This window comes from Eulemur rufifrons, chromosome 5 (assembly GCF_041146395.1).
Source record: "Eulemur rufifrons isolate Redbay chromosome 5, OSU_ERuf_1, whole genome shotgun sequence".
In the NCBI taxonomy this organism is placed as follows: Eukaryota; Metazoa; Chordata; class Mammalia; order Primates; family Lemuridae; genus Eulemur; species Eulemur rufifrons.
Window position 1 is genome coordinate 10,776,471 of NC_090987.1, and position 22,402 is coordinate 10,798,872.

The 22,402-nt window shown below is 46.6% G+C and overlaps 1 protein-coding gene across 4 annotated transcripts in view; it reads right to left on the bottom strand.

Annotated features, from left to right (window-relative positions):
- Window positions 1-12,921: 12,921 nt before the first annotated feature.
- Window positions 12,922-22,402, bottom strand: part of ZCCHC2 (zinc finger CCHC-type containing 2) — a 60,292-nt gene continuing 50,811 nt past the window's right edge. The window contains exons 14-16 of one of the 4 annotated variants that reach the window (XR_011233590.1): window positions 21,528-21,600; window positions 16,072-16,222; window positions 12,922-13,035 (exon numbers count right to left, since the gene is read on the bottom strand). Coding sequence is in view for 1 of the 4 variants with exons in the window: in XM_069468354.1 (XP_069324455.1) it covers window positions 21,533-21,600 (68 nt within the window). In the remaining 3 variants the exon portion in view is untranslated. Of the gene's footprint in view, window positions 13,036-16,071; window positions 16,223-16,269; window positions 17,151-18,647; window positions 19,429-19,518; window positions 21,601-22,402 lie in introns of those variants that run through there. The other 3 variants (XR_011233588.1, XR_011233589.1, XM_069468354.1) reach the window with 3 other exon arrangements.

Consider the following 22,402-nt stretch of genomic DNA (forward strand, 5'->3'; position numbering starts at 1 on the left):
GATCACTTAAATGTTCTCTGTCTCAGTCCTGGTTACCGGGTGAGGATCCTAAAACCAAACTTGAGGACCAAATGAGATTGTGGCTGGGAAGGCAGAGTGTGCACCTCAAGGAGCCCTCAGTGGGGGCGAGTGGTTCTGTGTATGGAAATGCCAACCCCTTGGCAGCTTGCTGAAGGGACTGAGTTTATTTTTAAATGTCTTTGAATTTCATATAACATAACGATAGTCTGCAGTGTGCGTTCATAGTGCCTGCCTGGCCCACAACTTCTAGGATGAAGCTGTCCAGCCCACAGTCAGGCAACAAGGTCAAAATCAGATCAGCTGCCTGGCTCTTATAGGTGCCCCCCACTCTCCAATGGGGAGACCAGCCCAAGTTACTGCCAAGCAGTGAAGCCTTGGGACTTTAGTCTTTTGGGTGCCATCGTAGCTGTTGAGAGCTGGCCACTCCACAGGGCACGGTGACCCAGATGCCTGGAGATGCCAAAGCCTTCATGTATGAGCCAAGAGACTCCGAAGTGGGACTTGATGGACAGCCCTGAGAGGTTCCGCAGCGAATGTATCAACATAAAAACCCCCAACCTGGTAAAAAGGGATATGTCATGCTCAAAAATGTTGCAGGGAGTTTTGGTCCCTTTATTAATTCTGGGACCTTAGAACCAAGCTGGAAAGCCAGGTAGCTCCCCCTGTGATACAGGCACCAGCTGAAAGCCTTAGCACAACCAACCCAGCAGGCAGCAGCTCTGGAAGTCAGATTCAGCAACCACAGAACTCACTTTAGTGTAAAGAAGTGAGGTCCCATGGGGACCCCCAAATTCTCCCACCACCTACAGGTGGTCAATCAGTTTAATGCTGAAGGTCCCAGTTTGAGGCTAGGATAGTGTCTGCAGGGCTCAGGACAGACTGGGGACAAGTCACCACGAGTGATGCTGTCCCTGCCATTGCTAGAATTTATGGGCACAGGATCCCAGGGGAGGAGGTGGCTCTCATTCTAACCATGCAGAAATTCCAGTATTGTTCCAATATAGAATCTATATTGGCTGTGGTCACACTAACCATGTAGAACATGAATTGCAGAATGGAGAGAAATATCTAGAAGGGATCTCAACATAACCAGGAGGGTTATGTGCAGGGCCCCCCATCCGCCAATGTCTCTCTCCAGCTGTCATTCACCATGAGCATCTTTAAAATACCCCCCTCCCATTTTTTAAAAATGACTTAAGACTCTTACTACGAAAAAAAACTAACTAGAGCAAATAGCACGGGCCCTGCTGGTCCAGGAGGTGATAATGCTCTGTGCGGTGACGGGAATCTGGGGAGATAGCAGCTGCCCAGAAACCGAGCCCCGTGTGCCGTTAGCCGACACAAAAGAGCCCGGGTTTCTTGGGCTCTCCAGCCGGAGCACGTTGCAACATCCTATGGCTAAGCTAACTGCTTTGCTTTCATATTCCTCATTCCTGTTGTCATTAATAAGATTAAAAAGTTCTTTTATCATAGCTGTTCAGAGGGTTTCCATATTTTCTAAGGTGAACAGGGGGACGGAGGGGAAGGGCGAAAGCAAATGGATTGCATCCTTTTCAGGGAGACAATAGAGCCTGAAGCAGTGGCTGGGTCTCTCCAGCATCAAATGAAAAGACAGAAAAAGCCGGTGCTCCTGCGGACACAGGGAATGAGGGCGCTTTTGGCCAGTGAGCTAGTTCAAGGTTTCGCCAGTTCCCCAAGGGAGACTCTCAGGGAGACCTTGCCGGAGAGTGTGAGGGCCTCCTAGCATGCCGCCTGTCCCCTTCGGCTACACCCTGCAGCCTCATAGGGGTTACTCACTTATGGGGATCAAATTAGTCCAGAGCTCTGGTCCACCTGGGCACGGCGCCCTTTCTGCTCTGTTCACAGGCACAGTTTGGAGCTAGTGGCGGAGACGGCTGCTTATTTGCAGACTGGAGGGGAGGGGAAGGCAGCCCTTCCAGCCCTGGCCCCTGTCGCCGGGGGAGGTTGGATGTTCTGGCTACAGCACAGGCCAGGCCTGGCCTTGAGAGTCGTGTCAGGTGTGCACTGAAGAGGAGCCCTGGGAGCTTCCCAGCAGGGCTAAATAGTTGGATTGATGACACACTTCTGAAGGGCTGGTGACAGGCCAGGTGGCCTACTTACCATGGCGCTGGGGCAGCAGGGTGCACCTTTATGAGCCCTAAATAGGGACGGAGCAGCACGTGGAAAGGCAGGGACACTGGCTCCCTGCTTAGGAGTCCCCTTTGCCCTGGTGTCCAGCGAGACGGTGCAGTGGCAGTGTGGTCACTTCGCCCTTCCTAGATGGGCACTCTGACCGCAGGGCAGAGCCACTTCCGTCTCAGGGGCCACTTCCATTTCAGGCCCCAAGAGAAAAGGGGGATGCGAGAGGGATGTGGGGGCCCGAGGGCTGGGGGTGCTAACCCGGGGGCTCTGGGCGGGTTGCCTGGAGTCACGACCCGTGGAAATGCAGGCAGCGCCCGTGGACGTGTTGTGCGTTTTTCTGGGAAAAGTCCACAGATTTTGCCCAGCGTCTTGAAGAGACCTGTGACCGCAGAAAGGTTAAAACCAGCGACACAGGAATCTCCTTGACAGGAAAGGCAGGGCGACTGGAGTCCCGTTGCTCTGGGGGAGTCAGGCAGAGACCGCTGAGCTTCCTGCGCCGCAGCCTGGAGTCCAGAGGGCAGAGTCGGCTTGTCAGAATCGTGTCCCTGTCACTGAGCAGTTTGTGGCCCTGGGTGAGTTTCTGATCCTCTCTGAGGAGGGACACAGTGGTTCACTAGATGTCTAAGATCGAATCCCTTCCCCAGGGGCACAGAGCCTGTCGTGGCATGTGCAGCCTCTCTGTGACCTCAGCTCCTACCCCTCCCAACTCCCGAAATGTCCTGCTTTCAAACCCTCTCCTCTGAATGTTCTAACCCAAACCCGCTCGTCCTGAGGACACGGCAGCTCCTGAGCCCTCTCAAGTGACACCCGTCCTGTGAGCGGGGAGGGCCAGGTTCCTTCCTTGCTTTTCTTGCCCCTCCCTGGACCCCTCCGCTTCCTTCCTAAGCCCTTACAGCAAGGCATTTGTCACTTCTGTGGACCAGGGCTACCCACCACGCCTTCCTTTTCTCGAGGGGAATTGCATCACTTCTGCTTCACCGCTGGGTGCTGGGTGCTGAGTGCTGGAGGGGGGCACGTAACGCACCCCTTTAGTCCACTGGTCACCGGAACAACAGGACCGATATCTAGTCCCGAGGGAGAAGAGTGTGCGTGAGGTAGATCCCGGATGCAGGGACTGCTTGGGACTTCGGGTTGTCTCCCTAGAGAAGGGGATGAGTGCGTCTGTGTGGGAAGAAGAACGAAATGGTTTGGCGACCAAAAGAGTGGACGGCGACAGAGACGTTGCTGCTGCCTTTCCTTCAGGCACACGGGAAGAGGCTTCTCAGTCTCCTTTGCAGTTGGGTGGGGCTATTATGAGTTCAGCTGCGATACACGGAAAGACGGGGCCGTAAAAAATTACCCTTGTATAATCCTTCCTTTTATCTCCTCCCATGGCGACCTTGGAGGCCACATGTTGAGGATGTCAGTGTCACAGGATGAATGTAGCCCAGTCCTCTGAATGACTACATGACACACCGCCCTATTGTCCTTCATAACTCCTGCCCCACCCCCACCTCTGCCTCAGACCACGTTGGGTTTGAAGTAGGGAGTGGCGCTTTTAGTGTGTTAGGGCACTGAGCTTGCCGGGTTGTTTGTTAGAGTGCTGAGCCTACCCTGACTTATACAGTAGGTGCTTAGTAACTGTGGTGACTGAATCTTCTGATTTCAGAGCCCACTCTTTTGACCGCTATACCTCTCTTGATTGGCTTTTTCACCCTCTCTTCATAAAATAAAATTATTTTCTGATTTTAAAAGTAATATGTACTCAGAATGCAACAACAACAACAAAAAAATCCCAATACTCAAATGGGCAAAGGACTTGAATAAACATTTCTCCAAAGATATACAAATGGCCCAATAAGCACAGGAAAAAATGCTCAATGTCTTTAGTCATTAGGGAAATGCAAATCAAAACCACAATGAGATACCGCTTCACACTCATTAGAATGGTTACTACTTAAAAACAAACAGAAAATAGCAAGAGTTGGCAAGGATGCAAAGAAATCGGAACCTTGTACACTGTTGGTGGGAATGTAAATTGGTGCAGTCTCTATGGAAAAAAGTAGGGCAGTTCCTCAAAATATTAAAAATAGAATTACCATATGATCCAGCAATTCCTCTTCTGGGTAGATGAACAGATAAAATGTGAAGTATCCACACAATGGAATATAATTCAGCCTGAAAAGGAAGGAAATTCTGACACAAGCTACAACAGGGATGAACCTTGAGGACATTATGCTAAGTGAAATAGCCAGTCACACAAGGACAAATACTGTATGATTCAACTTCTATGAGGTACGTAGAGTAGTCAAATCCATAGAGACAGAAAATAGAATGGTGGCTGCCAGGGGCTAGGGGGAGGGGAGAACGGGGAGTTGCCTAGTGGGTACAGAGTTTCAGATTTGCACGGTGAAAACTGTTCTGGAGATAGACTGCACGACAGTGTGAATGTACTCAACACCACTGAACTATACACATCAAGAATGGTTAGGATGGTAAATTTTAAGTTATGTGTATTTTATCATAATTTAAAATTTTTTTCTTATTTAAAAAAGTAATATTTGCCCATGTCAAAACATAAAAGTATAAAGCAAATAAAAAAAAAATCATCCTCCATCACCCCAATAGAGATAACCACTATTGAGAGTCTTTTTACGTAGCCAAAGTGGAGTTCTTTTATAAAACATTGTTTCAACAGTTTAAAGTGCAAGTCCCAGTCCCGGTGGAGAAGGTAATCCTGTTATAGAGGGTGAGAATGAGCCCACTTTTTGCTTCCAGGCAGACTGGAATAACGCCAGTATTTTTCTCCAAGCCTTCTAATTTGAATTTGGTGAATATTGTCTTTGTAACAGTGAGTGCAGAGACCTCAGTCGTAGACCAGTGTTTGGACAAATAACTAGTTTTAGATTCAGGACCATACAAATTGATGCCTGGAGTATTTCTTCCTTTCGTTTACACACATATCCATTCATCGAATAAGTGCATGGACCAGACACCACACTTAGGGGCTCAGGAGAAGCAGTGAATAGGAGAGGACACTTTCTGTTGGGAAAGCAAACAGTAAACGAGTCCACAAACTAACACAGAGACTGCAGACCGTGAAGTGCTTTGGAGGAAACAGCACAATGCCATGGAAAGGAAGGCGAGAGGAGGTGACATCTGAGCTGAGATCTGGAGGAGGCGAATGTGATCCCACAGAAAACACGGGAGACACATCATTTACCGGAACAGACAAAATGAGTCTAGGGTGGGAGCGATCAGAATATCGGTTCCCTTTGGAGTGGGTGTTGACTGGGGGAGGCCCGAGGGAGCTTTCCGGTGTGCTGCGAAGGGTCTCTATCTTGACCTGGGTGAACATACTGTACAAGCATATGTAAAAATTCATTGAGCTGCACACTTCAGGTGTGTGTACTTTAGCATATGAATGTTATACCTTAATACAAATGAAACTACCCCTTTCCAAAAAAGAAAAGGAAGGGGGTGCATGCCAGGTGGACGCAATGATAAGCACTAAGCCCTGAGGGTGGAACAGCAGGAAACCGGCAGGTGGATTCGGAGGGCGAGGCAGGAGGCACATCAAACCCACAGTGGCCATCCCTGCGGAGGGAATGACTGGGGGATGGGGATCGGGGATTTTAACTTTACCCTATTTTCAAAAATATTGTTGGTGACCATGTCCTCATGTTTTACATGTGTTGTTTTAAAAATAAATAAATGGAGCCATTTGCTTTTGCTTTCAGAACGGTGCTTCCTGCCTTTCTGATCTGCTTGTTATAAAGAAGTCAGTGGCCTCGGAGGTCCTTTTCTTGTCTGGGTGGGAAAAAGATCCAGGGACGGTAGATCCGCGGGCCCATAATTTCCTCTGATCAAGGCTGTGGTCCTAGAATGCCCACTAGGAGCACACAGAATTTCTTTATAAGAGGGGGAACAAAAAGGAATCGCGGGCAGCTGGTTCCTCACTTCATTCATTCGCTTCACGTTTGAGTGCTCACTAGAAACGAGGCGCAGCTTCTTTTGCAGACAATTCCCAGGTACAAATCTCTCCCCCGTCCCACCGTTCAGGGAGAATCCAGTCTAGGGGAAAATGGGATTAGCACCCCGGGGTGGGGGTTGCAGAAAGGGAGGAGGAAATATCCAAAGGGAAAGGAGATTCCTGGCGTTATGGGGCTGCCCGCCAGCCTGGGCTCAAGGACCCTTTCCAGTCGAGGGTTGGGGAGCGGGGAAGCAATTTCTAGACCACCACTTTCTGGGGCGTTAGAAGGTGCTGGAAGCTCTATCTTAACCTTTGGGGAGAACCCTTTCTCACCTTCTTCCAGTCGCGTATCTGCTGGATGCACTAAAGCCTGGGTGGTGCCCTGAAGAGCCTGCGCTCCCACCTAGCTCTCCAGCGCATTTGGGGCGAGCCCGGCGGACACGAGCCTGCGCTGCGACGAGGAAGCGCCGCCTCCGCGGCGCCGGGGCCCGGGCCTGGGGTCGTCCTGGGCGGCCGCAGACATCGGCTCTGCTCGTGTTGGGGCGGGGGCTGGATCCTCCCCTCCCCGGCCTGTTGGCTGCTCCTGGGTGGCGCGGGCTGTCGCGCGCATTTTCCGGGACATCCTCGGCCCTGGGCATTAAGGCGCCCCGCGCGTTCCCAACACCCCTAGAGGGCGGTGCGCTCGGGTGAAATCCTCTGGGCTCCTCTTCTGTTCACAAAAGTGGTTTGGAGACGCGAAGAGGACTTTCCACGCTGGCCCGGGAGACCGATGTCGCGGGGGTGTAGCCAGGACGGCCCTTCCCCGCACCCCAGCAGCCGCCCAAGCTGATCGGGGCCGATCACCCGCAGCCCCGCAGCTCCCGGGGGAGGGCGCCCGACCGCGGCCGCTTTGCAAACGGGTCTGGGCGGGCGGGAGCGGGGGTGCTCCAGGGAGGCGGGATGGGACCGGGGCAGGGTCCCAGGGCAACGGAGCCCGAGTGATCACACGGTTTGGCCCAGGGGCCCGGGACGGGAAAGCGAACGGGGTCCCCCGAGGGACCCCCTTGGAGGATCTTGACGAGATACCGCCCCACCATCCGCCTCCAGTCCTGGCGCCACCCCCAGTCCCAGGTGAGGTTTGACGTGACGGTCTTGTCCCAGTGCAGCACGGAGGGCTCTACCCAACACATTTTTGTTGAATAAATAATTTAAAAATACATGTATTCGGGGAGAGGGGCGTTGGAGGGCGCACTTGGCTACAATGCTGACTGGGTCCGCGGCCAGAACTGGGGAGGGCCAGGTGGCCTGGTTTTTCTTTGTTGTCCTGGTGTCGTCTCAGTTCCTTCGTTCATCCAAAAAGGACCGGTTTCTAGGGAAACAAACTCCTTGCTCTATGGTATTCTGGAATCTGGGGTGAGAATAGCCAAATTATCAAAATAGGTTCAAGGAGTGGCCTCGTCCAGTTACAGTAGTGGTCCCGCATCGCCAGGTTCTGGAGACAAAATGCTGTATGTAACACGGTGGGTTTCCTTGTAAGTCTGTGTATGAGACTTGGTCCACTTAAACACACCATTCTGAGAAGGGGATTTGTGGCTTCGCCTGGCCACTGAAGGGTGCAGGACACAAATTGGGTGAAGACCGGAGTCTTCACATTGAACAGATTACTCAGGGGTGCACTACGTTTGAGGAGCAGGACTAGAGAGCAAAATACCAACGTTCCCAGCGGTGCAGCTGAAGAAACAGGCAGGCACCTGCGCACCTGGTCCCTGGCAATGGCCTGTCCTGATGGCGGACGATTGCTTGCCACGTGTGTCCCTCCCCTCCCGCATCCATTTTGCTCTCTAGACAAAAAGTGTAGTAGGCACTTTGGCCAGAAGAATAATTGTTTTTTATTAGAATTCCCTGCCAGCCTGGAACAGGAGGTCCTGGGTTGGGACCAGCACTGCTCAATAGAACCTTCTGCTCTGAGGGAAAGTTCTCTCCCTCTGGTATCCAGTGTGACAGCCACTAGTCGCACATAGCCATTGGCTGGCTGGAGCAACTGAGGAACTGAATTTTAAATTTTATTTCAATTTTTAAATTCTAACTATGTTGACGTATGACAACTGCACATTAAGTGTAAAATTTGATGTTTTGACTCACATGAGGTCTGTCTGGAAAGTATCCAGCCATAGTTAGTGTAACGGTTACATGGCTGGATACTTTCTGGACGGCCCATGTACACCTGTGAAACCATCGCCACAATCGAGATAGTGAATATACCTAGCACGTCCAACAGTTTCCTCAAGCCCCCTTGTAATTCCTTCATTTCTGGCCTCAACCCCTACATCCAGGCAACCAATGACCTGTTTCCTGTCATTATATTGTTTGCATTTTCTAGAATTTTATACAAATGAAATCATGTGGTGTGTACTGATTTTTTTTTTTTTTTTTTTTTGGCCTGGCTTCTTTCACTCAGCAAAATTATTCTGAGATCCACCCATGTTGCTATGTGTCTCAGTAGTTCATCCTTTTTATTGCTGAGTGGTATTCCATTGTTTAGAGATCACAGTTTCATCTGTTGATGGAGATTAGAGTTATTTTCACTTTTTGCCTAATACAAATAAAGCTGTTATGAACATTCTTGCACAAATCTTTGCATAGACATATGGCTTCATTTCTCTTGGGTAAATTCCTAAAAGTAGACTGGCTAGATCATGGTGGGTGTGTGTTTAACTTGTAAAGAAACTGTCAATCTTTTCCAAAGTGGTTGTATCATTTTACATTCCTACCTTTAGTATATGAGCATTCCAGTTGCTCCACATCCTAGCTAATACGTGGTGTGGTCAGTCTTTTTAATTTTAGTCACTCTATAATAGATGTGTAGTGGTATCTCATTGTGGTTTTAATTTGCATTTCCCTGATGACTGGTGATGTTGAACATCTTTTCATGGGCTTGACACTTGTATATCTTCTCTGGTGAATTGTTCAGATCTTTTGCCTATTTTTTATTGTGCTGTTTTCTTATGACATTTTGAAGGTTCTTAACATATTCTAGATACAAGCCCTTTATCAAATATATGATGTGCAAATCTCTTAGTCTATGGCTTGTCTTTTCATTCTCTTAACAATGTTTTTCAAAAAGCAGAATTTAAGTTCTGATGAAGTCCAATTTCTTAATTTGTTCTCTTATGGATTGTGCTTTCAGAATCACAGCTAAGAAATCTTTGCTTAACCCAAGGCCACAAAGGTTTTTCCGTTTTTTTTTTCTATAACGTTTATAGTTTTTGCTTTTACAGTTAGATCTATGAACCATTTTGAGTTAATTTTTGAATATGGTGCAAGGTGTGGATTGATTTTTGTTTCTTCCACAACCTTGTTATCATTCCCATTTTGCAGATAAGAATTAAGGCATTTAAATATTTACCCAAAGGCAGCAGAGTCAAGATCTAAATCCAGGTTTTTAGGCCTCTGAAGTTTGTGCTTTAACCTAATGATATTCAAATGTAATATGTATCTGAATGGCCTGGCAGCTTGTGAAATGCACACTCAGGCTCACCCCAGGCATTCAGCATTTCACAGGCTTTCTCAGTGGTCTCCACCATTTTGCTCTTACTTTCACTGAGCTCAAAGAAACCAGGACCATTCACTTGCTCCTTGGCCATGTTTTCCAGTATAGCCAGAAATAGGTATATTTTAATATTGAACTCCTGAGAAGACACTTAGCTATTCTAAAGCATCAGGACATTGTGTTACCAGGAGGCAGGTACGGTGGGAGAAATGTTCTGGAGACCCACAGGAAAAGCCCTCCATGAGCCGAACTTCCCTTCCACTGCCATGTAATGATTTTCCATCCTACATGGAAGGATTCTTCCATCCTGGGAAGCAGACAGGATTAATAGTCTGGGACCGTTGTCTATTGTTCTGCCAAGGCCCTGCCGAGGTCTGTATGTGCCTTCCAAAAGGCACATCTGCACTGGGCAGTGGGGAGAGGACAGGCAACACCTGCGATCCCTGCTTGAAACCTCTAAGTTTGGAAACCTAGTACTTGTTCCTCTAATATGTACATCTCTATAAATACCTTGGGGAGGAGCTCAGTCCTTTGTGTCCCAAATAAGGTCAATGTTATAAGGGGAAGTCCTGTAGGCCTACAATTTCTGTCCCCTGAGCAGGGGAGGTACTAAAAGGGATCAGCACTGGCCCAGCCCCCATATAGTGTCCAGTTGTCCCTACAGGGGAAGAACTTGTAAGTCCCCAGTGTCCACACCCTCCGCTAAGCAAGCTGCACCAACTCAGACGTCCCACCTTTAGTACGTTGCTGAATGTTCAAGGAAGTACCACTGGATACTGCCTGGCATCGCATCTGATGAGAATAAAGGCAGAGTAAAACCCTATGACTGGTTTCTGTTCCTTGGTGCCCCCAAATTTCAGTTTCAGTGCAATAAAAAGAAAAAAGCATTAAGAGAATGAAAAGACAAGACACAGACTGGGAGAAAATATTGTATTTGCAAAATATATATCCAGTAAAGGACTGGTATCCAAAATATACAAAGAATTCTTAAAACTCAATAAAAAAGCAGCCAATCCAATACAAAAATCAGCAAAAGATTCAGACACCTTACCAAATAAGATGGCAGATAAGCATATGAAAAGATGTTCAACATTATACTTCAGTGGGGCATTGCAAATTAAGACAACAACGGTCCTACTACACACCTATTAGAATGGTTACCATCCCAAATACTGACACCACCAAATGCTGGTGGAGATGTGGAGCAACAGGAACTCTCATTTCATTGCTGGTGGGAAGGCAAAAATGGTACAGCCACTTTAGAAGACAGTTTGGCAGTTTCCTATACAATTAAACATAAGATCCAGCAATTGCACTCCTTGGTGTTTACCTAAATGAACTGAAAATGTATGTCCAAACATCTGCACACAAATGTTTATAGCAGCTTTATTCATAATTGCCAAAACCTAAAAGCAACCAAGATGTCCATCAAGAGGTGAATGGATAAAGAAACTGGGGCAAATCCATATGATGGATTTTTACTTGGCAAAAAAAGAAATGAGCAATCGAGCTATGAAAAAACATGGAGGAACCTGAATGCATATCGCCAAGTGGAAGCAGCCAACTTGAAAGGCCACACACTGTGCAATTCCAACTATATGACATTCTGGAAAAAGCAAAACTATGGAGTCAATGAAAATATCAGTGGTCGCCAGGGGTTGGGGGGAGGGAGGGATGAATAGGCAGAACACAGAGGACTTCTAGGGCAGGGAAGCTGTTCTGTATGATACCGTCACGGAGGATACTGTCATCATACCTTTGCCAAAACCCACAGAACCCTACAGCAAAGAGTGAGCCCCAATGAACTGTGAACTTTAGTTAGTAATAAAGTATCAATATTGGCTCATCAACTATAAAAATGAGACATAAAAAGCATGTATAGGATGACTATGCATATGTAAAATAAAAATAGCTAACACAAAAGAATGCAGTCTAATCCAGAGAAGGAAGGCATTTCTAATTTTGACAGGCCCTAAAATAGGAAGGCAGGTTTTGAATAAGAAAACATTTTAAAAGGAAGTATGACAATGTGTTTGTGCTCCGTGTATGCCAAGCACCACAGTTAAATGCAGTATCTTACTAACCCTCATGCAAACCCATGGGGTGGACACTGTCACCCCAGTGGGAAGGGAGCCGCTGTGTGGCCCCAGCACGTATGTGGCAGCCTTGGGATTCAAACTCAGTCTAAGCTGATCATGTCAACATCATAGTTCTGTTCAAAAAATTTAGCAACTAGATTGAGGTTAAACAGAGTAGAACCGTAATGTCACTTATTTGTTAATCAATCCTTGTGAAATGCTTGCAAGTTACTTGTCTGAGAATTTATGTCTCTACATTCAGCAAACTGCCCTCCCTCCCCTCACCCCTGCCATTAGAGAAAGGCAGATTTCGGCCACTCACCTTTTCATACGTCCATAACCCAAACGAGTCAGGTCCAAGAGAAGCAGCCGGGTCGGCCTCTGCTGCTCGGGCATGGAGTTCGGCTTGCTGGCTCGTGCTCACACACGATCTGTAGGAAAACCACCCCTCCCCTGGGCCTAGGAGACCCTCTTCTCCCTCTGGTTCGTGTGACTGATGTGAATTACCAGAGATCAGTGACTGGGGGACAAGGTTTGGGTCTCTGGGGGCAAAGTCCCTTTCCCACTTGATCTGGGAACAGTGCCCTGGAAGCTGGGGCAAAAACTAGAGCTTGGAGAAGTGAAGGCTTGAGCGGTCTGGTGGCAGCAGGACCCTTGGGACAAGGCCCAGAGTGGCTGCAGGGAGCAGGCAGGCAGGGTGCTGACTGGGGACTCTCGGACAGGGCATGCGGCTCCCAGAAGTGACAGAAACAGGCTTGTCGGAGAGGGACAGGAAAGGGAGGTGAAAGCTCCCAAGAGGTAGCTGCATGAGCAAGGGCAGTGAAATCGGCACAAAATCCTGGCAGGAAACCCACCATCTCCACCCCAAATCAACCGAACCTTCTCTCGCCCCAGCTTCCTACATCATGAGGGAAAAAGGGATCCCGGAACAGTGCTGTGTGGACTGGCCGCCTCTCAAGTTTCAGTTTCTACCTCAGTCGACCCTCAGGCTGCTCAGCTCCTGCTCCACGCAGAAGTTCCAGACCTTGGTCCCTCTCCTCTCACCCCGCCTCCCTATTTCACCAGGACACAGGAGGCGGTGGGGCCCCTTCCACCCCAGTACAGCTCCCTCCAGCTCTGCTCACACCAGCCCTGGGTGACCAGCGCCACTGCTGAACGATTCCTTATCTACCCAGGCAATAACAACCGCCATTTCACCCTTGAAATCTTTTATTTATCGTCTTCAGGGCACATTCTCTTGATCTTCTCCAATGTCTCTTAATTCTCATTCTCAGCCTTCTTTGGCGGCTCTGTTTTCTTTGGAAACCTCCACTCTGTAGGAATGGGTTTGGGGGAGGAGAGTCAAGGAGTCTGGGTTTCACTTGAGCCCAGGCGGTGACTGTTGCAGGCAGCCCAAGGACCACACTTTGAGAACCACTGGCTGACCACATGTCACTCAAGCGCCACAAAACCATCCGGTGCAGCAGACCCAGGCATTCTTTCAGACCCGCTCCTCTCGGCCCCTGCAGCCCCGGCCTGGGCCCTGCCAGCCCCTACTGCCACCGCCTTCTCATCGCCCCCGACCCAACACATTCCATGTCAGCCACTTTTCCGAAATACAACCTTGATTATGCTGTTTTCTCTGCCATCTCTCACAGCATCACTAAGGAAAATCACATTTGTTCCTTCTTGGCCCAACTAAAACATGTCCTTTGAAAAATCCTCCTTCAATTCTCTGTAGGCAGAATCTACCTCTCCCTTCTTTGTGGTCCCCGGCATGTCACTGTGTTGTGGTTGGTTATACCCCTCCTGGGCTGAGCTCCCAGCCAATGTTTGCTAAACTGAACGTGTCCAAGGACTAACTTCTGCTTAGTGTGCTAAAAAAACAGCACCAAAAAAGAGGGTGCAAATTCCTCCTTCCAGAGCATTGGGACTTTAAAGATACTTCAAAGGGCAACTTTATTTACATAAGGCTGGTAAATGTCAGGGGCCAGCAAGCTTTTACTGTAACAGGACGGTAAATATGTTAGGCCTTAAGGGCCACGTGGTCTCTTATCGCAGTTACTCAACTCTGCTGTGACAGGATGAAAGCAGCCGTAGGCAATAGGTAAAGGAACGAGAGTAGCTGTGTTCCAATAAACTTTATTTGTAGACACTGAAATTTGAATTTCATATAATTTTCATGTGTCATTAAAAATTTTCTTTTTTAACCATTTAAAGATGGAAAAACATTCTTAGATTGTGGGCTGCAGTCTGCCAACCGTTGGGATATGCTGCCCATCCCAGAGCTGTGCTTAACCTCACATGCTTGGGCACGAGACTCAGTCACATGGCTTTATCTTTTGACTAAGAAGCCCCTGAAGATGACAGCTCTATACATATAGGTAGAGAGGAGCCTAGAAACCTTGACGGAGGGGGAGGGACAGAAACTGCTGTCTGCCTTGGCCACGCAGCCAGCAGCCAGCGCTGCTCCTGTGCTGCCCCTGGGGACCGCTGGTCCTTCCGCCCAGCTCTTCCCTCAAGACCTGAGAACATTTTCCTGTCCTGCAGCCTCGCTGTGACAGCTGGGGTTTGTGTTCCTCACCCACACCAAATAAGGACTTCAAACCGGTTAAGCCAGAAAGAAGTATAAAGATAAAGAATTATAAACCTTGATAAATCATTTAAAGTGAGAAGGCAAGCTTCCAGTGAGTCACAGAATTTTGGAACTGAAAGGAACACGAGATCACTGAGTTCAAGTTCTTATCACCGTTTACCATCCACATAGCTTTCAGACAAGAAAAAGAAAGGTCCAGAAAGGGCCAGTTGTTCAAGACAACAGTGTTGAAGGCAGAACCTGAGTCCCGCCTGCCTGACCCCAGCGCAGGGCTGTCTGTACCCACACTGACGTATCTATAAGACAGATCCAAAGGAGGCACAGAGCAGCGCCCCTGAAGCCACACTGCCTGGGTGCACTGTCACTTAATTGCTCTGTGTCCCTGGACAGCGACCCTCAGCCTTCGTGCCTCGAATCCCCTAACTGTAAGACGGGGCAGAGAACCTACCTCACAGGTTGGTTGTGAGGCTGAAATGTGCTGATCGTGTCTGGCCCACACTGTGCGCTCAAGTGTTGTTAGTACAAATTTATTGACAGCCTACCACGTGTCAGACATTGAGTGCTTTATTTATTTTGCCAGATTTAATCCTTGCAAACTATTCTAGGAAGTGAGCGTTACTATCCCCCTTCTCTAAAGCAGCCTGACGAGGTCATGCGCAGTGCTGGTGGGTGCTGGGAACAGCCAGGATCAGCACCGCACGTCCAGCAAGTTGGTTTCATGAGGGTGTCCAGGGCACGAGTGAGTCACCATGTAACAAACAGGACTGAACTCCACTACGCCAGCTAGAGCAAGCACTGACTGACTGCTAGGTGCCCTGGTGGCTTTCTCAGCACTTAGCAGTGCTTTGCTGGGGTGGGGACGATTGCGGTTATTGCCACGGAGATTCTTTGCCTTTGGAGTGTTTTGTGGGGGGTGGCTGGTACAGGGGTGCTTGGGACAATTGACTTGCGAATGTCAGAGCTTTGAAAATATCAGCAATTGCGCCCCACCCCTTCATTCCTTGATTTCTGAAGTTTTAAAACTAATGGACTATTCACTTCATCCTCGACTTAAGACACAAGGATAACAAAAACCTTTGCAAACCAAAACTCAGTGTGCCCATGAGGGTATCTGTGCATGTTTAAAACCTTCAGTATCAGCAAGCACTGATACTCCTTGAATTTATCTGAGACAGGCAAATATTTAAAGCTTAGTTCTAAAAGTCCTGAGGTTTCCTATCTCTGGAAACGCTTTCCCATTCCATGTCCTTAATCCTTCAACAGAGACACAGAAAAGAGACGTCCTGACAAGCTAGAACACAGCTTGGGTTGCCGGTGTGCCCATGACCTGGTCTAGCCCTTGTAGGAATCCAGAGGCCACATGGTGGTTGCGTCTGTGGGTTCCTATCATCTTACCCAGTTTTAAAAAGCCACTGCACTTGGTTCAGCGTAGAAGCACCCGTGAGGGCAGGACGTGGTGCAGCGAAGTGAGCACAAAGCTGAAGTTGGGGCCTGGACTTCATCACTTAATCTTGCTGAACCCCCAATTCCTAATACAGAAAACGGGGTGGGAGGGGGACCATCCCATCCCTTTCACTGTCGTGATGACCAAAGGAACACAGAGGAAAAGTGCAAAGGGAACTACAGAACCATCCACGCCTTTAAGGTGTTCACACACAAACTCAGATGTCAATGGCTGAACGAGGAGACCGCTCACACTGCTTTTATAGCCAGCCGCCAGCATTCTTTAAGGTTTTGGGCACAGGTTTACAATCCCAAACGCTTTCTCTCTTACGTTTAATTTTCTCTAAATTAGGTCAGTAGGAAATAGCATCTGCTTGCTTGCACTGTCCTTGTCTCCCACCAGGTGGCATTGCTTTCCAACGAGCAATTTCTTCTGGTGAGAGGCCGGCTGAGGCCTCCTTTTACAGCGGATCAAATTGGAGCTGCAAGAGGAAAAAGAAAAACAATGAAGAACCACCCAACCCCCCACCTCACCCCACCTCCCACTCCCAAATGTCAAAGAACAAAAGGGGATGTTGGGGTTAAGAGCTTCCAGTGACCAAGGCCTGCAGTCCCTGCACGTGTGATGTACTCCACTCTCCGTAACAGGAAAGAGGGAAGCCCCAAACCCCTGCGCTGCCAAGATCAGTAAACATTTGCACACACACAGAGTTCAGATGTGTACCCATGTTCCAGTCTAGTGGGCTTGTATTTTCAACAGAGAACAGCATTTAAGAATTAGGTACATTTCTCCCTGGGATATGGCAAAGAAAACTTATTTTTGCATGTATAGGCACAACAGCTGTGATTTGTAAGCAGTGATAAGGTAAGATACTGATGTTAGATTGACCTTAGGGATCCCAGCTGTGCAAGCCAGTGTATGAATGGGCGTCCCTGGGAGAAGACAAGGGTGCCCTCCATACCCTGCCCTCTCTGCAAACGATCACGCTGCAGAGTCTACAGCACTGCAGTGCAAACACCCAGGTGACATCTGCCACCCAACCCTCAGACCCCAGAGCCATTCATCCTTGGGACAGCTGCTCTCGCCCCCCGAAGAGAAGATGCAGAGATGTCGTGACGTGTTTCAAGTCAGAGCACTCCGTTTCCTCGCTTCGTCCCCCACACCTCGAAACTCATTTCTCTGAAAATAAATGAGCCCTTTTGGTGGGGTGGGGTGGGGGGAGTCAGCATTTTTCTTTATTCTTTTGAGATGAAACTGTGGGAGGGTTACGGGGTCGCACTATTGTCACAGCTTGCCTCCATGTGGTTTCACTGCCTTAACCTTAGAGGGCTTTTGTAATCAGTATGCCGAACTGAAAAAAGGTGTCTTCGAAGCTCAAATGGATGTTGCTCCTAAGTACTAGATGCTACCTGTTAAAAAAAGAAAAAAGATATTTTACACTGTGCTTTAATCTCTTTGGAACCTCCTCAGAAAAATTTGATTTTTAGTGCTTACATAAAAAATTAAATGTGAATTTGTGGTGCAATGAATTCATTTTACTTTGGTACTGAAAGATCAGAACTACACCACTCTGCATGTACGTATGGTCCATCTCCACCACTAACTAACTGGTAAGCTCCGAGTAGGTTCTTTCGAGGGCAAGGAATACTTTGTATGTCTTTATCAGTGGATAGGGCAGGATTAACTAACCCTAACCTAACGAGCCATGCCGGTACCACACCGCCCAAAGAACCATCACCGTCACTCCCAGATGAACACGTTCTCTTCCACATCTTCCCTGTCTCTTAAAACAGTACCACAGTCCTGTTCATCAAAATTGAAGTCAGCTAACATCTGAGTACCTTCTCGGTGCTATTTCATTATGCTGGACCTTTCCCACATATTATTTTAACCTTCGGAGCCATAATTTAAGATGAACAATCTCATCTTACATCTAGGGAAAACGAAGCTCAGAGCTCCAAGGTTCCTTCTACTTGGCTCCTGCATCCCTTTCTAAATGGGCATTACCAAGTCGATTCTTCCCGACCCTGGCCTTGCCCACCTTAGTCTAGGCCCTCCCCTAACCATCCTAACCAGGCCTCACCCTAACTGTCTCTCAACTTTCAGGCTTTCTGCATCCATCCAGTAATTTCCTCAAGTACCATCATCAACATGTTTTCCTTCTGTTTAGAACTTGGTAACTTCTGACTTTTCAATCAACTACAAATTCTCCAGTCTGACCCCATTTTATCTATGGCACTCACAGAGTTCCTCATTCAAAATGTTCCCTTGACTACAGCTGCGTCTGTCTCCTTCTCCTGCCTCCCCGACAACACACCGTCATTTCTGTTCCTGGGACACACGATTCTTGATCATTGTGCATCCCCTGCCCCTGGGGTGACTGTCAACCCTCCCTGACCACACTGCAAGGCGCCTCAGACTCGCCTCCGCCACGGGGCCTCACACAGATACCCAGGCTGCACACGTGCCCCCGGCCTGGCACCAGGATATACCCACTTGGGAAGGTGTCAGGATGTGGACTCAGGGGTCCCTTCGTACACTGTTGGTGTGAGTGTCAATCACTTGGAAAATATGGCAAATCTTAGAAAACTAAGTATGTGCGTGTCTTACAACCCAGCAACTGCACCCCAACAGTAATACCTGCGAGAACTCTCGCACACACGAATCAGGAGACGGGTACAAAAATGTTCCTAGCAGCCTTGTTTGTAGTAGCCAAAAAAATGAACATCATCCAAATGTCCATTGACAGAATGGATATATTATTTATCTATGTTCTTCCCCAATTCGATTACTGTAAAGTAATGAAAATGAAAACTGTAGGACTATAAAATCAGATAGCAGAGCCACTCACAGAAAACTAGGTACGAATGGATACCTTTTTTTATAAAGCTCAGGAAAAGCAAAAATAAACTATATATTTAGGAGAGATGTGAGAGGAAAAAAAAAGCAAAGGAATAATGCAACATTTGAGTTGTGGTAACCTTGGTGTTGTGGAGGAAGGAGGCAGATGGGACAGGTCAGGAACATAGGCAACGACACTGGAGACATTCTAGTTAATTTGAAGTTGGGCTCATGACTTATACACACTACATACAGGTGCACATTTGCTGTTGAAAACGAAAGTTGATGCCCTGTAAACAATCAGGGAATCTCTATTTCAAACTCACTGCCCAGCTGGACACAGAGGGAACATTCACCAGATGGCTCCAGACAGTAACTCGGTGCCTGAGGGCTCGGGCCTCTTTGTCCAGACCTGTGTCGGGACTACGGGAAGGACATGGGCACACGGGCCTCCCAACAGCCTCTTGTAAATTATTGTGTAAAAACTCTCAACTGCAGACTGGATTACAGGAGAAAATTTATAATGAAATAAAAGACATTTGATATTGTACTGAGATAGGTGCCTGGCTAACAAGATCACATTAACAAGTTCGAGAAATGAGGTCCTTTCCACTTTCGGTGGGCGTGGCCTACACCAGAGACATGCTCTGGGTTGACAAGGACTCCGCTTGCTGATAGCACAGCCTCTGGACGCAGCGGTGCTCAACACACACTGCGTGCGGGGCCCCCTCTAGTGGTCACACGATGGCCCTAGGCAGTCAGGTCGTTTGGGGAACAAAGGAAGAACATCCTGCTGGTAAATAACGCTGGGATTCACTGCCCACGTTAAAGTGAAATGGGTTGACTCTTCAAAAAAAAAAAAAAAAAAAAAAAAGATCCCCATGTTTGATGTCCTTTCACTTTTACAGACTTTGCAATAAGGCACAATTCTTAAGCTGTTTTTCATTTTTTTATTGCTGTTAATTCAAGGAAAAAAGGTTGCATAAAATCCAATCTGTTCTAGAAATATAAGTGGCCTTTCCAGTACATAACATTTCAAATATCAAAGTATATGGTAAACATACAAATAAGGAGAAGGTAACATACCTCCTATGTACAGTACAGTATTTTAAATCATAAAATAAGCTCCATAAAGTACAACTGGCAAGTGGTTCACAATCAGCCCGTATGTGGCTTATCAAAACTCTCACTCGAACAACTCAACTGCAGTTTAACAATTAATTTAATCATGTGGTCCAAAAATACCCAGATCAAATAAAATATATTTAATCAAAATAATTTCCTTTACTCGAACTTTTTTTCTTTCTAAATTAAAGCTTTCATCTACCCCTTCACACCCACCCCATCCCCTTCCCCATAACTCCTACCCCTGAAAGTTTCAAAATGTACATTGGTGCTATAAATATAAATGCTACTTACGAAGCATTAAGCTTCTTTTTCTTCAAGTTTTTTCTTTTGTCTAGCAATCTGTTAGGCTTCTGAACCAAGACCAAATATTTAAGTTCCTCTGCTGCATACCAACATTACCCCACACAACAAAAATCTATCATTTCTGCTCTGTACTGAGGAATGGAAAAACAAAACCCCTAACCCCTTAGACCTATGACTATACAGTGGTAGCTGTTTATCGCTGTTGAATGCAGCAGTCACCAAAAAATACACCCAGTCTTCCAGATAACCTCAGTGCACTTTAGGAAATCAAAAATTACCTGGAAGCAATTTAGTACATAGATTGGCTTTTAAAAAAAATTGTTTTTTTTAACAGCAGCATTAAACTTAGTGACATGACACTGACATGATTAATACCATCTTAACACACTCAGAATTCAGTCTTTCACATTATAATCAAGCATAGTGGTAAACTGTTATAAAAGTGACTTTGTTATGAGAGACAGGTTAGGGAACAGATACCTGACTTTTTGTAGAAACTCATAGCTTCTGATTGGATTGCAATAAACCACACACAATTTAAACACAACATAACACTGTAACAGTTGGTATAGGAAGGGAAGAAATCTTTACTCAAGTAGTGTCTCTTTGAGCACGAGACGGTGGTAGACGACAAGTAAAACTGGCTGTGGACTCTCATTACAAACACAAGCACACAGAGAACAACATTCACACCAGTGTGTTCACTTTGTGTCTCTCTGAAGCAACAGGCTAAAAAAGTATGATAGAAGTAAAAAGTTTTGTTTTGTTTTTTTTTTTTTAAGAAAAAGCTTTTTGTCCATTTCATACATCCTGTTTTTTCAGTTTCATATGGTTTGACTTCTTCCTCCCTCTTCCACTTATTTTCATTTTTATGTGGACAAGCACTGCATATATGTATTTACGTGATGCTGTTTTTACATATATACACACTACTTTGGGAGTTTGATTTCTCCCATAAGATTAAGGTGAAACACTTTGCCCTTGGTTTATATGCAGAGCAGTTTACAGAAGTGTGGACAAGAACACTGCCGGCCACTCCTGCCGCAGGCTAGGGAAAGAGTGAGGGGTGGTGGGGAGAAAGGTGTAGTTTAGGGTGAAAGTGAGAAAAGCTGGGGAAGAAGCAAAGTTTCTTTTTTTCAAAACCATATGACTGTCACCAGTGTTGTAAAAAAAGGTCAAATACACAGTTTTAAAGATTCAGTAAACATTGCACACAGCAAGTATTCAGTGTAAAAAAAAAAAGCACACATCAACATTTTCCTTTTGATAGTTTGTCTGGAAGTTTAAATTACACGTATCACACATATAAGCCTGTTGTTGAACCAGGAGACCAGAGGCTCAAAAGCATTGCATTCTCTCTTGTTTTGGACATCGGTACAGAGAAATGAAAAATCCCAACTGCATAGTAATCTAGGAAATGTATAGACAAAGAAACAAACAAAATACCTTTCCTTTCCTCCCCTCCACACCCCATGACTCCCCACACTTGAGTGTATTAAGTAGGCAAGCTTTACTTGTCTCAGTCTGCAGAATCCAACGTATCGTTAGAAGGGGGGAGGGGAGGTGCGTATCTCAGTCTGTAAGTGCCTAAAACGGGAAAGACAGAACTGCTAAGTCACCGCTTACAAGGAAACGTCATCACAAACCACTACTACAAGATAGCAAATGGGCATGCTCTTCACAAGGCACCTTCAGCACTAGTACCACTCCAAAACGGTCACTCAAATCACTTCAAAAAAGTAATATGAAGTTTGTGCTTTAAGTTCAATCTAAAGCTATCAAACTTGATCTTCTTTTAAGAATGCCAAGTAAATATATTCCCAATTCAAGACTTTTTTTTTTCCCCCTGGGTAAGATTTGGCAAAATGACAAAGGCCAAATGCAAGTGAAAGACAACAGTTAAAGGTCGACAGTGAATTTCGTATCTCACTCACACCTATGTATGAGCACCTTCTTTCTGATGGTAGTAATATTAAACTTAGTTCAAATTCCCCTACTGCCAAATCAGTGCTGAACTATTTTGTTCCTGTAAAATGCAACAGAATCTTGGATTTTTTTTTTTTTTTTTTAAACATTTGCTGAGAAGGAAAAGTGTAACAGGGGGTGTATGCGTGAGGCCAGCTGGTTATGCAGACATACTAAATAGTTACTAGAAACCTTACATGTCAGGATGCCTGGATTACTTCCTACTTTTTCAGTATTTAAAAATTTTGCTTACTCTATGAAACAGGATTGTAGCTTTTAAAAAAAAGTGCTGCAAGCAAGAAATTTAACATTACAATAATGTAAATTCCCATAACATTCCTTGAAAAGTGCCTGTAGAGTTTATTCCTTAATTGAAAACTGAATTCCTCTGAACTTCCTTGTGCTCTGTGTGACCTGGGTCTAC